Here is a 16,048-nt window from a genome sequence, read left to right on the forward strand (position 1 = left end):
GTATACATACAACGAATCTCTGCATTCAAAAGTAAACAAAAACACATGGTGTTTGTTCATCATAAAGACAGCTATCAGGTAGTATTTTAGATTCTCAATTGAAAGAGCAAGTTATAAGCTCTTATTATTTTGTAACATCCTCAAGGCTCAAGCAACATTTTTGTCCTCTTATATCACAGGCTGATTTTGCAAGTACATGTGGATTTATTTGGACTACTTTATTAGATTTATCCATAGATGAATATTCCCATGATAGAGGCTTTACATCTTTATCCAGTACATCATATTAGCTAAAGCACTGTATATGGCACTTGTGCATATGATAGCTAAAAACCAGGAGCATTACAGGTAAAAGAATCTTCTTAGCTTGTCCCGTTGCCAAATCTTGCAAAATTATTTAATCTCGGCTTAGCACAGAAAAATTAGTCTATGTACAGATAAATCATCCAGCAGAAAAATGTCCATCGACATCTGTTGCACTGGGTAACAATTTCTTTCAAGTCAGTACAGAAATGCAGTGTCTGCAAAAAATAGTTCTGAAATGGCTGAATTTAACACAGGAGACCTGCAATATATTACTCCCAACTCAAAGCTGTCACACTAATACGTACCTTAACAACTGGTCAAATCAAAATTGAAGTCCATTACTAGAAAGACCATACCATCATACTTGTATTCATAAAATTATTTATGAGCAGTGCATTTCATAATCAATTAGCTGTCTTACAAAAATGTCAAAAGGTTATCAATGAAACCCCTTCACAGCAGATAGAAGAGGGGAGAAACAGGGCTTTAATTTTTAATGTATTTAGAAACATAAACTTCAAATAAAAATAATTTAGGTTCTCAAACTATGAAACCATTATTGGTTTCTTATTTATTTTTCTTTAATTGTACACATTGTTGCTGCATTCCTCATGCTTGAGGAACAAACATACAAGACAAACATAAAACCTCCAGCAACATGGAAAAATTTCTCTAAAGTTGCCACAAAACATTTCTCCCGTAATAAAGAAAAATATCAAAACACGCAATATTGTTTCAATAGATATGTGTTCTCTGGTTAAGAATACAGTGGTCTTCATTTAAAAGTACAGCCGCTGCCTGTCACGAAAGCAAGAGGCGAAGATATTTCATGGTTAATTAAAAACGTACTTAGCATTTTCTTTTAATCCAAATGAGCCACAAGGCAGGAGCTCAGACTTTTATTCAAAGTCATGCACAACCCTTGTTGCCGTAAGTAGACTTCCACCTCACTGGTGCTTCTACTATAGGTCTGATAAAACTTTTACATTCATGAGTCAAAGGTTAAATAAAGGAGAGGAAATGTTTTCTGTCAAATAGTCAGGTAACCACTAACAGTCCTGAACTATCAGCAGGAATCTAACTTCTAGTAATCAAATAAAACTAAGGAAACTGCCTTTCCGTAGCTAAATGTCTAATGTCTAGGGGCTACTTTTCTGTCTGGAAAATTGACACAAAATGTGTAAAATTGAAACATTCTGCTTCTAAGGGATTTGCCTAAAGGAAGAGCGAGAAAGCTTCAAGCATGGTCTGAACTGAAGTAGTACAAAGGCTTACAACATAAACATGTCTTCCTTATTAGAGCATTTCATTTAGAAACATAGGTGACAATTTTACAGTCATAAAATTAATAAAATCTAAGACCGAGCATTTTAAGGATGCATTTTGTGTTCCTCTGGATACATAAGGACAACCTCAGAGTCCATGAACAGTTTCAAGATTTTTATCAAAACAAATTTCAGTCAAATTGTTTGCACTTTGTACTAAAATTGTTCAGGTAATTCAAAAACAATTCCATGTAATCCCAGAAAGTGTTATTCCTACTTCAAACAGCAATAAAACAATACCCACAAGTATTAAGTCTTCTATTATTCAAAAGCAAACACTGAGTATTCAAAAATGAACATTCACTTTACGTTACTGTGCCACTTCAATCGTCAACTAGCAAAATTATTATTTAGGCTAAAACATAAAAGTAAAACTAGAATAAAAGGTCCAGTATAGTATATGAGCACAACCAGATATATTACAATATTCCTACAGTGCTGCATTAGCTCAAGAGTTTGTGGAGAGGGAGGAGGTGACACAGCAGGATTCACACCAACAGCTTCACAAAGCAGCCATGCAGTTTAAAGGAAAAAAAAAAAAAACAAATCTTGCAAAGGAGTTCCACAAAACTTCCAGAGAATAATCCAAGATTTATTTTATCATCTTACTATGGTTTTGCACTTACTTGCACTTTGAATTTGGCAACTGCAGTCAAGCTCTACATGATCATTTTAGATAATACTGTACCACAATTAAGCTCTTTAAACAAAAATGCCGGAGATAGCTAGGGGGATTTTTATTTCACTATATAAACATACAGACTACTTGAACAAAACATTCTCATTTGGGAGAAAATTCTGTTTGCACTATTCACATACATGTGTATATAAAACATTAAAAAAAAACATAAAACTTTTAGAAAAATTTTATATACACAAGTATATTTTCTCTTTCAAACTATCCAAATTAAAGCAGGACCATGTGGCTGCAAATTCAGAGATTATTTCCTTTAATTAGTGTTTCAGGTGAAGAATAAATTAGAGAGAGAAGTCCCATAAACTACAAGACTTTAATCTTAGAAGTAGCTTTAGGTTGTTTGTGTTAAACCTGAGGACAAGCAGCCTTTTCTTCAGTTTTCAGTTAAGAATCACATTCAGGAGTTCGAATCCTATCTCTTCACCTGCCCTGGCACAGGTTAACACATGGCCTGGTACCATACGCAAAAGACTTTCACAAGAGAAAAGTTGTGTCCTGTTCCCCACTCATCAGCCTACCCAAATTTCTGTAGTATTTCCTTCTCATCACTTTGACTGGCTTGTTCCTGCTCTTTTCAAAGATTTTTATTTAGATTTTAGTTAGTTATGACCATTTCATTTAGCTAATTTTTCTGTGACTATCTCTAGTTGCCAGATCATTGACTAATCTTTAGCTGATATATGTCTGCAGGAAAATGTTAAAAGAAATACCCAACTTTACACCAGCTGAGAATTTGCATCCTTTGCTTTGCAGCACTACACACAGGATTTAAACGCGCATACTCAAGTGTGCATAACTGATTAAACATTTGTTATTATAGCATTTGAAGGCAGACAATGTTAGGAGTACAAGCAAAAAATTTTGCTTCTAGTTTGATGAGGGAAGGAAAAGTTAACTCAGAGAAAAGAGCTAAAAGCATACACATACATTTTCTCTCTGGGCCTTAACAAGATATATCAACAAAAGGTATCACAGAAAAAAGGGTTAAGAATTATACACGCCAAAACCCTAATTAATTTCCACAATAAAATCTTTTCCTTTCCTTTTGCTCTTTTCATTATATGGTACTTACTATTATTTTTCATAATAATTATAGCAAATACATATTTTAAAATTACTTGTCCAAAGAAGCCCAGTGTACTGGCTCTCAACATTAGTTTTGAATCTGTTTAAAAGCTCACAGCGGTCTTGATTTGGTATTTCCAATAATTTTAAGAACTACTCTACAAGTTTCTATGTTATCTGTTGCTCTTGTTTTCTCCTCTCTGCGCATTCTTTTACTGATGTTCTTTTACAGCTCAACGTTGGGTTTGTTCCTCTACTCATGTGGTCTATATTAGTGATACCTTCCATGACTGCCTGACCTCTGTGTTGTCCACATACCTGATATTCTACTTTTCTCCATAAGCTTCCTAGCTTACTCTCCAAAATCACAGACTCACAGAATGGTAGGGGTTGGAAGGGACCTCTGGAGATCAGATCGTCCAACCCGCCTGCTTGAGCACATACACCTCGAGCAGGGGGCACAGGAACGTGCCCAGGCTGGTATTGAATGTCTCCAGGGAAGGAGACTCCACAACCTCCCTGGGCAGCCTGTGCCACTGCTCTGGCACCCGCACAGGAAAGAAGTTTCTTCTCATATTTAGGTGGAGGTTCCTGTGTTCCAGCTTGTGCCCATTGCCCCTTGGCCTGTCGTTGGGCACCACTGAAAAGAGTCTAGACCCATCATCCTTACACACACCCTTCAGATACTTATAGGTATTTATGAAATCCCCCCTCAGTCTTCTCTTCTCCAGGCTAAACAAACCCAAGTCTCTCAGCCTTTCATCATAAGGGAGATGGCTCCAGTCCCCTGATCATCTTCGTAGCTCTCCGCTGGACTTGCTCAAGCAGTTCTGCATCCTCCTTGAACTGGGGGGCCCAAAACTGGACACAGTACTCCAAACATGGTCTCACTAGGGCAGACTAGAGGGCGAGGATTACCTCCCTTGACCTGCTGGCCACACTCCTTTTAATGCACCCCAGGATATTATTGGCCTTCTTAGCCACAAGGGCACATTGCTGGCTCAGGGTCACCTTGCTCCCCACCAGCACTCCAAGGGCCTTCTCAACAGAGCTGCTTTCCAGCAGGTCAGCCCCCAGCTGGTACTGGTGCATGGGGTTGTTCCTCCCCAGGTACAGGACCTTACACTTGCTCTTGTTGAATTTCATCAGGTTCCCCTCAGCCCAGCTCTCCAGCTTGTCCAGGTCTCACTGAATGGCAGCACACCCTTCTGCTGTACCAGCCACTCCTCCCAGCTTGGTGTCATCAGAAAACTTGCTGAGGGTGCACTCTGTCCCTTCGACCAGGTCATTGATGAATATGTTGAACAGGACTGGACCCAGCACAGACCCCTGGGGAACACCACTAGTGACAGGCCTCCATCCAGACACTCTGAGCTCTGTTGTTGAGCCAGTTCTCTGGGCACCTCACTGTCCTCTCATCAAACCAACACTTCCTTAGCTTGCCTGTGAGGATGCTATGGGAGATAGGGTCAAATGCCTTACTGAAGTCAAGATAGGCAACATTCACTGCTCCCCCTTCATTGACCCAGCCAGTCATGCCATCATAGAAGGCTATCAGGTTGGTCAAGCACGGTCTTCCCTTGGTGAATCCACGCTGACTATTTTTTATAACCTTCTTTTCCTCTACATGCCTGGAGATGACCTCCAGAATATACTGCTCCATCACATTTCCAGGGATGGAGGTGAGGCTGACTGGCCTATAGTTTCCCAGGTCCTCCTCTTTGCCCTTTTTGATGACTGGAGTGACATTTGCTTTCCTCCAGTCCTCAGGCACCTCTCCTGTCCTCCAGGACCTTTCAAAGATCACAGAATCACAGGTTGGAAGGGACCTCAGGGATCATCTAGTCCAACCTGTCTAGGAAGAGCACAGTCTAGACAAGATGGCCCAGCACCCTGTCCAGACAAATCTTAAAAGTATCCAACGTGACCAAGTCAACCACTTCCCTGGGGAGATTATTCCAATCATCCACTGTCCTCACCGTGAAACATTTCCCTCTTGTATCCAATCAGAATCTCCCCAAGAGCAATTTGCGTCCATTCCCCCTTGTCCTCTCCATGTGACTCCTTGTAAAAAGGGAGTCTCCATCTTCTTTGTAGCTACCCCTTAAGTACTGGTACATGGTGATGAGATCCCCTCTGAGCCTCCTTTTCTCAAGGCTGAACAAACCCAGCTCTCTCAGCCTATCCTCATACAGCAGGCTTCCCAGTCCTTTGATCATCTTGGTCGCCCTTCTCTGGACCCCTTCCAGACCGTCCACATTGTTTTTGTATAGCGGGGACCAGAACTGTACACAGTACCCCAGGTGTGGCCTGACAAGCGCTGAGTAGAGTGGGATAATGACTTCTTTCTCTCTGCTGGGGATGTCCTTTTTGATACAACCCAGCATCCTGTTGGCCTTCTTGGCCGCAGCAGCACACTGTGCGCTCATGTGGAGCTTTCTGTCCACCACGACCCCCAGGTCCCTTTCCACAGAGCTGCTCTCCAGCCAGGTGCATCCCAGGCTGTGCTGCACTCCTGGATTATGTTTTCCCAGGTGCCTGACCTTACACTTCTCCTTGTTGAACTTCATAAGGTTCTTGTTGGCCCACTCTTCCAGCCTATACAAATCTTCCTGCACAGCAACTCCCCCTTCCAGAGCATCTACTTCCCCACTCAGTTTGGTGTCGTCAACAAACTTCATCAGGCCATTATCCAGGTCACTTATCAATATGTTGAATGACACTGGGCCCAATATCGATCCCTGGGGCTCCCACTAGTGACAGGTTGCCAGTTTGAAAAAGCTATTTACCACCACCCTTTGGGTGTGGCCTGTCAGCCAATTTCTCACCCACTGCACAGACCACTTGTCTAGGCCATAACACATTAATTTCTCCATGAGGAGGCTGTGGGGGACCGTATCAAAGGCCTTGGAGAAGTCCAGGTAGAAAACGTCCACCGCCCGCCCCATGTCAACCAGGCAGGTCACTTTGTCATAGAAGGCCACCAGGTTTGTCAAGCACGATCTGCCTTTAGTGAAGCCACGTTGGCTTTTCCCTGTCACGGGTTTCATCTGACTTGTGATGGCCCCCAGGATGATTCGTTCCATAACTTTCCCAGGGATTGAAGTAAGGCTGATGGGCCTATAGTTACCCGGATCCTCCCTCAAGCCCTTCTTGTACATAAAGGTAACATTTGCCTTCCTCCAGTCCTCTGGGACATCCCCTGTTCTCCATGACTTCTCAAAGATTATGTAGAGTGGCCTCACAATGATGTCAGCCAGCTCTCTCAACACTCTCGGGTGGATGGCATCAGGGCCCATTGATTTGTAGTGGTCAAGCTCCTGTAATAATTCACATATTAACTCTTCCTTCACTGATGGTGCATCTATGTTTGGATCAACCAGGAAAGATGATGGAGAGTGGCTCAGCAAGAACATCCGCCATCTCCCCCAGCACTCATGGGTGCATCCCATATCAGGGCCCATGGATTTGTGAGGATCCAGTTTGCATAAGGGATCTCTGACCCAGTCTTCCTCAACCAAAAGGGCAGTCTTCCTTTCTCCAGATTTGTCTATCTCTCTTCTCAGGGCTGAGATGCCTGAGGGCAAGTCTTAGCAGTAAAGACCAAAGGAAAAAAGGCATTCAGTAGCTCCGCCTTCTCTGCATCCTGTGTCACCAGGGCCATTTCCTTGTTCAGCAGTGGGCCCACTGTATCCCTAGCCTTCCTTTTACTGCTGATTATTTAAAGAAGACTTTCTTGTTATCCTTGATATCTCTTGCCAGATTTAGTTCCAATGGGCCTTGGCCTTCCTCATTGCATCTCTGCACACCCTGACAACATTCCTGTATTACTCCCAAGTGGACAGTCCCTTTTTCCACACACTGTGAACCTCCTTCTTTCATTTGTGTTTCTCTAGAAGCTTTTTGCTCATCCATGTGGGTCTCCCAGTTCCCCTGCCTGACGTCTTCCTCCTTGGGATGCACTGATCTTGAGCTTGGATGACGTGGTCCTTGATTACGGACCAGCTCTCTTGGACCCGCCTGCCTTCTAGAGCCCTAGCCCATGGGATTCCTCCAAGCAGGTCTTTGAAGAGGCCAAAGTTAGCTCTCCTGAAGCCCAAGGTTGTAACCTGACTTACAGCCGTGCTTCTACCTCGCAGTATCCTAAACTCGACCATCTCATGGTCACTGCAGCCAAGGCTACCCCCAGCTCTCAGATCCTCAGCCAGCCCTTCCTTGTTTGTTAGGATAAGGTCGAGCAGCACGTCTTGCCTTGTTGGTTCCTCCACCACTTGCATCAAAAAGTTGGTTCCTGCAGAGCATCGAGGACCTCTAGATCGTACATGGCTTGCCATGTTGCTTTTCCAGCAAATATTAGGGCCTGTGATTGTGAGGCTACTTCCAGCTCTCTGTAGAAGGCTTCATCAACTTCCTCTTCTTGATCAGGTTGCCTGTAGTAAACACCCACAACAGTGTCACCCATATTTAGCTGTCCCTTAATTTTTACCCACAAGCTCTCAACCTGTTCTCCTTCCACTCCAAGGCAGAGCTCGATGCGTTCCAGTTGCTCCCTCACATAAAGACCAACTCCCCCACCTCGCCTTGCTGGTCTGTCTTTCCTGAAAAGCCTGTAGCCATCCATGACCACATTCCAGTCATGCAAGCTATCCCACCATGTCTCTGTGACTGCAATCAGATCATGGCCCTGCGACCACACACAGACCTCTAGTTCCTCCTGTTTATTCCCCATGCTGCATGCGTTGGTGTACAGGCATTTCAGAGAGGTGCTTGAGCAGGTTTCCCCAGAGGGCTGTACAAGGACCCACTATAGCCATGCAAACCCTTGAGGTGGTTGGTCTCCTAGTTGTCATCGCGTGAGGTCGCTACAGCACCTTTATCACTGCTCTGGTCATCCTGCCTTATTCCCCCATTGTATGTGATGGCATTAGCATTGCCACTTTGGCCCCACCCCCGAGTTCCTCATTTTAAAGCCCTCAATTCTCCAAGTTGACCCTCTACTGCCAATGGGTTTGGCTCTTTGGCAGCACATGGCCCCTCTTTCGCCTTGTTTGGGGATTCTCGCTTTTAAGGCAATTATACTTCAATCTTCTTGTTCTCATGTGCTGCTGAACTGGATGTTCTCATTTCTTCTATGGACATTACAGGCTGCTAGGCTCTTAAATTAAGTGGCAAATTTGCCTTTTAATTAAAGCACTCTGCCTTTTAATTAATTTAATTAAGGGGTTTTAGGACAGCTAAACAATTGTTTTTTCATTACCAAAACAATTAGCTTACAGAAGCAGAAAGAAAAAGCAGAGGGAGGAACAAAGTACTTCACTGGGGCAATTTCTCCATCATCAATATCTCTTCTGCAATGAAGCAGCTCTTTATTGAGAATTATCTGGCTCTGGCATGTCTTAGCTTAGATATAGTCTGGCCAAAGAACATGGAAGACACCCCAAAAACAAGATTTTCCAAGAAGAGGAATACAGAATAGTGCACTTTATTGTTAAATTGACTGGACAGTCAAAGATCTCATTAGAAAGTAAAAACATCCACAAAATACTCAAAGCCTCTAAAGCTGCAGTGTATTGTTCTCTGCTTTTAAGCAGAGATTTCATGTTATTTAAATAGAATTATTTAGCCTCACACAGGAATACCATCACGTGGGACTTGGGACCTTTTTTCATGTGAAATCAATGATAACACTGTTGTAGAGAAATGATACCCTGATAGAAAAGTATAACGCGTTATCAGAAGATTTGCAAAAGAGAGGTTTTTTCTTATATTTTTCTTATACACTACTTGACTCAATTTTTCTTACACTGACTTACCTTAGAATACAGAGGCAGACCTTGCCTCCTGATGTCAAACGGCAAAATCCGAACCTTTGCTTACTTTCAATGTCGGTGAGCACGAAGGTAAAATGCTGTCCTACTTGGTTTTGGGACACCCTGAAAAATTAGATACAGAGCGTAAAACCACTAAATGACACGAAAGACAAGCATTTAAGTCATTGGCCTCAAGCATTTTCATGTTCAAGCCTCCCTATCCTTCTCTCCCTTCCCACCCTCCAGGTTGCCTCCTGCACCTCATTCCTTCCCCTCGGCACAGAAGAGCCCAAATCCTTCCTTCAGCCATGCTTCCAGCTGCCACCCCAGCCCCACACTCCAACTGATGTGCTCCACAGGATCTGGCCCCCCATCTGAATGGACGGGGCATTTCCTAAGGTCTTCTCCTAAGTAAAGCCTAAGCAGAGGCAGCACTAGCCTGCCACAGCTTGTTGGCTTTGAGTACAGCTCAACAGTGGAAAATGGTAACCAAAATTTTTTGTAGAATTTTAAACCTTTGTTAAATGTCATAATACAGGCCTGGCTTAAGACAGCCATTAGAAAACTAGCTTTCTTTCCCCCTCTCTCCCCACCTTCAGAATAGCTTCGCTGGTTAAACCCATAGACTTCCCACACACAGCTTTCTCCCTTTTTTGCACAACACACTGCCCAACAAACAACTTTTTGCTAAGTTCATTTTCCAGTGCAACCTTGTTTGGTTCTGGAAATGCAAAAGTGAGAAAACAATCAAGAACAAACAGCACAAGACCTAAAATAATAAGTAATAATATCTTCAAGACTGTATCAAACCATGCACTCACTTGAGACAGAATGCATTTACACAAAATTTCCCTGCCTCATGTTCCAAGTCCTCTCATCCCAAACTCTGCTCAGCCAGCGTTCCCTCAGCAGTGGAGGCTAATCTATTGTGTTCTCAGTTTCTACCTCCCATCCAGTATCACCACTGACTCTTCATACTCCCATGACTCCCAACCTCCATTCCTGACTCCCCACGTTCTGCCTGACAGTATGAACCTTTTCCCAATTTCTTTTTAAGAAGAAATGGCATCTTCACTGCCACAATGTGTCTCTTGTCTCCTTTATGCTCTCGAGTGAGGTGCCTTTCTCTCTTGTAAAATTTGTCAGTTTCAGAGGATCTATGAGAGCATGGGACAGACCCACTTTTCTATGTGGCCAAACTTCAGTGACCTTCACAAAAATTGCAAAACATATCCATTGTAAGCATTTTAGAACACCAATAAACTGAATAAATAACCAATTTATTTATAAATGTAAGCCTTACAGAAACAATAAACCAATAAACTAAATCTCCCAGAGAGAACCAGCTTTAGGTAGACTTGGCATTTTCAGCCAGGAGAGGTAATGTGTGGCACAGAATGAATCATAGACTGGTTTGGGTTGGAAGGGACTTTTAAAGATTTAATCAAAACCAAATGAAAACAAAGTTATTATGGGGAATATGTGGAGATTTGAAACTGTAAAATGTAGCAGTTCTGGCCGTAATTCCATTGTCCTCTGTTCTCTTCCCATTCTTACATGACCTTCTACAGCAGAATACCTAAGCACCTGCTAGTAAGCACTATGATGAACATGTGTCATGTATGGTTCATTCTTAGATATCAAGCAGAAAAGTAATTCCTGCAGAAGCTGAGAACCATCACAGATCTCAGTCTTCCAATCTAAGAGCACAATTTATTTATTTTTTTTTTAATTTATCCCCAGTAATATGGGTTGGGGTTTTTTCTTGTGGGGTTTTCTTTTCTTTTAAAATCTCACCCAAAATAAAATATAAAAATTTTCTCCCAAGAAAGAAGAATATTATCAAAGGGCAAGAGAAGGTACATGGGACACACGTACATTACGCTGCTTAATACGTGCATGACAAAAGCTTATAGATCAGTTATGTGATACCACCATGGAGTCTCCCATTTATTTAAATTTAGTCTAGCCGCTTGTGATCATCCAGTGACTAGGCTGAAACAAATGCCTGTGCAGAGCATATATGACATTACCAGATTCCTCTAGTCCAATATAAATCACTGGAAATCCATGATAATTAATGGACTTTTTTCAGTTAGGTAATTAAACTCAAATCATCAAGACAAGCATTTTCCCCACTTGTCTTCAATAGACTGGAACAACCTAGTGTGCTCTTTAAACACAGTAAACGCTCGACAGCTTTCACTAGATCCTACGTTTTTCAGGTTCTGTGTAGCTAGCATGCTGGCCTGTATGTTATGCCTGATACAACAGAAAGCCATCAATAACTGTGTTATTATTCCCCTATCAATGATGCAATTCTCTATTTCACATCTTTCCATTTTCCTCTTTATTGCTGAGAGCAGATCACCACTGAAATGTGCAGTATGGTTTCAGTACCCGCTGCACACTGTGGCCGGCGGCTTACGCAGTAATTTGGCAGTAGCTGGTCAGTCCGTAGCACTAGTCACGCACCATGCACAGCAACCTCAGCTGCCTCCTGCTCCCAGCCCCTCTCCACTCTGCTGTGTCCCACCATCAGGCTCGGAGCTTTCTACAGCCACAACTGGCTTTTTCTTACACTGCAAAACACCTGGCATGGTTAGGCTGGGGTCTCTCGGCACCATCTTAACCCAAAGAGATCATTAGTAATTCACAAAAAGCTGTTGCTAATAGATGCCTGTCTATGCAGGCGCTGCTTTTAATGTACTGTGTACATGTATGTCAGGCAAATGACTGCTCCATTACCGCTTGAAAACAATCCCTTAACCCAAAAAATTCACATCAGTAAGGATCTCTTGTTTTCAGTTTTTCCCCTCCTCCCTTCCCAAAAGCTGAGTATGCGATGGGAAAATAACAGGTATTGCAATTAAAGCTTATGTTAAAACGTCACTACATAAGACCATTTCAAAAATGAGATTTAAATTCTAATATTCTCTATTAAAATAGCCCAGCCAATTTATGACAGCTCAGCAGGAGGCAATTCCAGTGCCATCTCACCACCTCCAACTCAGTGTCTTCCCTTTGCTTCTTTAAGAGAGAGAACTCCATGTTTCGACAGCCAGTGTAAAAACGGCCCAGCTGGAAAACTGCTTCCCACAGAGTTTAGAAAGAGATGTAAGCAGCATGTTACAGTTTTTCAAATTGAGAAATACTCCAAGGCTAAAAATGAATCTCCACAAAGAACCCAAAAGTTTGTATTGGGTCCCATTTGCTTCAAAGGAAAGGCTAACAGAAGCCAGTGACCATCCACCTGGACCATGTTTTCTGATAAGAGTTTAAAATACTGAATTAATTCTGGGTTTCTAATTTGAAAACTCCACTTAAAATCTGGGGGCAGCAAGAATGCTTGGCTTTTTTTACCCCTCTTCAGCAGAATTAAAACTGACTACATGTAAGCCTTACGGCAACAAACAAATGACGACTGGGGATTTCAATATATCAATAGATAACCACAATGCATAAACTAGACACATAAAACATTCAAGAAGTGCAAGCACTACAGATTTGACATATAAATTGCATGCACCATCATGTGGACAAACGTTGGCTATGTGACTTGGGGCTTGAACCTCTCTGTTTCACTGTGGCACATTCAGGTTGCTCAGAGGTCAAGTGTCACCTTCAGAGGCAGGCAGCAGCTCCTGGCACTGCTACTGAACCACACAGCAATGATGCCTTTCAAGTTTTCCTTAACATGAAAATCAACACAATAAAAACGCAATCATTAAATTCCAGAATTCCCTACACAAAATGTTATCTAGACTTTCTATCAGAGCGCAGGATCAACTGGCCGAGCTTCAAAAACCTTCTGCAAAATGCTGGTCTGGTTGGCTATTTAAAGAGAGCATGACCTACTCACTGTGTAGTGATAGCAGGCACGAATCACTCCCAACCGTCGCCCACCTTCTCCTCACTCATTCCTCTGCCTTGCTTTTGACTTACTTTCAACTCCTGCCCTGCATGCTTACATTTAATCTTGGTTTAACAATAATAAATCACTAATAGCAAAGAATGTGTGTAAATACTTATTAACCCTGCAGACTACAATGGGCTCTTTCAAAGTTATTACAGTTCACTACAGGAATAAAAGTAGTTTTTAAAAATTTCTAAGTACATATCTACACAATGCCGAAATGGTTCTTGGGTACCCATGGAGGAGGTAGAGAGTCATTTTAAAGATTTCTGTTTACATCTATTGTTCAGGCCTCATTTTAAGGCCACCTTGATAGAGGTGATTGAGGCAGGAATTAAACCTCTTCTTCGCATGAAAAACAGCATGTCTAATCATTGAATTTATCTCTTTTTCTCAAAAATAATTGCTCCTCTTCCAAATTAATCTGTTTAGGACATAGAAGGTGTTTGAAAATATTTTTTCTTCAAAATTTAGGAATTTCTAAAGGGTTTTGGATTTCAGAAAGATTTCTCAGAAAGTTCATTTTTTCAGCAAGTTTCAAAAAATGAAAGACTTTATGCATGGAAATACAGATTTTGGTGACTTATTTTTAAAAGAAAACACCATTACTGGTATCATTAATTATAAGGTGTCACATACACATACTTGACTAATGTAACTGAAGTATACAATTCTGATTAAAGCTTGGGCAGCTGCTACCTAAACCTGAAAATTTCAAGTGTATTTCATCTCCCAGTCTGATGCTGAAAAGCAAACCCCACCAGTCATTCACTCTAATTCTCCCCAGATTAGAGAACAGATTAGAAACCATTTCAAGCAGGAATTTGAAAAACAGATGTTAAGATAGTGGTACAAGCTGATGGACAGACTGAGTAACCCTAGGTTGGGCCATCTCTTTCAGCTACTTGCTATGCCCAAATCTAAGCTTCAGGGACTATTTTTCTCCACTTCCAAGCCCACTCAGTGATCCATGAGTCCACAGCTCAGGCTCCCTGTGTGGAGAGCTCCTCTGCTCCACCTGAGCTATCTGACTTGACCTCTGCCCCCCAGAAACACCAACACCTTACATATCAGAAAGAAAAGAGTTGGGAGAAAACCGCAGAAGCTACCATGAAATAAGGAAATTCCCACAAATAAAAAGCATTTGGGTGTCATGGCTCACCTGGCAACTAAGCCCCACCCAGCTGCTCACTCACTCCCCTCCTCCAGTGGGACGGGGGAGAGAATCAGAAGGGTAAAAGTGAGGAAACTCGTGGGTTGAGATAAAGACAGTTCAATAGGTAAAGCAAAAGCTGCGCACAGAAGCAAAGCAGAACAAGGAATTTATTCACTACTTCCCATCAACAGGCAGGTGTTCAGCCATCTCCAGGAAAGCAGGGCTCCACCATGCATAATGTTTACTTGGAAGACAGTCGCCATCACTCCAAATGTCCCCCCTTTCCTCCTCCTTCCCCCAGCTGTATACACTGAGCATGATGTCATATGCTATGGAATATCCCTTTGGTCAGCTGCAGTCAGCTGTCCCCTCCCAGCTTCTTGTGCATCTCCAGCCTTCTCAGTCACAAGAAGCTGAAAAGTCCTTGACTTAGTGTAAACACTACTTAACACACTGAGTTAAGTAGTTAGTTGTTGCTATGATCATTACTCTCATACTAAATCCAAAATACAGCACTATACGAGCTTCTAGGAAGAAATGTAACTCTATCCCAGCCAAAACCAGGACATTGGTGTTATGTTTTCAAAACAACATAAGCATTAAAAGCACAACTAGTTAGCAAAGAGTCTCACTGGGTATATTTAAGTAGCAACACAAGCCTTCTCTATACAGGGGCCTTGGGTCTGTCGGAGCACAGCACGGCTCCCTCAGTGTGCCCAGGCTTCCTCCCAAGACAGGTCCACTCCTGCACACACATGCAAACCAAATAACCCACATTCAAAACCAATAGTTACACTCTTCCACAGCGCACAGTTCATGCTGCAACCTGCCCTTACAGAGACTTCTCTCTTACACATGTATTTGATATTACATACACACATACCATAACACAATGAGATAAAGGATGGAAAGAAATTATATAAAACTACTGCTGCATTTTTGAGTTCACAATCCACCTTGCAAACTGACTGGAATGACTGAAGTAGACAGAAAATGCTATAGTTTATTTATCTTCACCTGTAGAGCTTGAAATATGTTCTCAATTATTCACTTTTCGTTTTCAACTATTTACTTTGAAGGCAAAAACTTTTGGGTAAGATATCTTATAACTGCCTTTTACAAGATCTGCAAATCCAATGATCTCTCCAGCCACTGTTTTGCACTTGTCTTGATCATATCTGTCTTTCTGCACACAGACCTCTACCAGAAATACCAACAGAGACAGCATTAGCCAGGAACAGAGGAGTGAAAGTTATGTCACTCCTGCCATCATTACTCATTGACGCTAATAGTTTATGATTTAAATAACGTACACAGGAATTCTCATACTTCAGCAATATTCTACTGAGAATTCTAATGAGAAATATTCTACAGTATCAGCAGTAGAGCCACTTCTTACACTCCAAAATACAACATTTCCCAGTGATTGGGTGAGCACAGCAGGGGAAATTAATGAGGTACATATCATTGTCTCCATGCTGGTCCTACAGGCAGTTTCCAAAATGCCTTAGCTAAAAAGCCATGCATGCTACACTTTCAGCAGAAGACATGCATCCTGAAAGGGAAAAGACAGAGAAATGGAAGGAGTGAGGGGAAGTATTAACAGCAGAAACAAATGAGATTTAAACCACAGATAAAATTGAGGGGTCAAACAGTGACGTAGCACAACTTAGGACTGAATTTGAAATGGGGCCCAAAGGAACAAGAGGAGACATTGCATGCTTACAAGCCAGCATCCAGCTAAATAACTGATGGATGTAGAGATCGAGGTGT

At 42.1% G+C, this 16,048-nt stretch overlaps 1 protein-coding gene across 5 annotated transcripts in view; it reads right to left on the reverse strand.

Moving 5' to 3' along the window:
• DENND1B (DENN domain containing 1B) overlaps positions 1-16,048 on the reverse strand; it is a 169,366-nt gene that overhangs the window by 91,886 nt on the left and 61,432 nt on the right. For 4 of the 5 annotated variants that reach the window (XM_064454762.1, XM_064454764.1, XM_064454760.1 and 1 more), the window contains exon 5: positions 9,207-9,326. The exons of the other annotated variant lie outside the window; for it this stretch is intronic. In XM_064454762.1, the coding sequence (XP_064310832.1) occupies positions 9,207-9,326 (120 nt within the window). The remainder of the gene's footprint in view (positions 1-9,206; positions 9,327-16,048) is intronic. 5 annotated transcript variants of the gene reach the window in all.

The sequence above is a fragment of the Phalacrocorax carbo genome, chromosome 6 (genome assembly GCF_963921805.1).
Source record: "Phalacrocorax carbo chromosome 6, bPhaCar2.1, whole genome shotgun sequence".
NCBI classification, from domain to species: domain Eukaryota; kingdom Metazoa; phylum Chordata; class Aves; order Suliformes; family Phalacrocoracidae; genus Phalacrocorax; species Phalacrocorax carbo.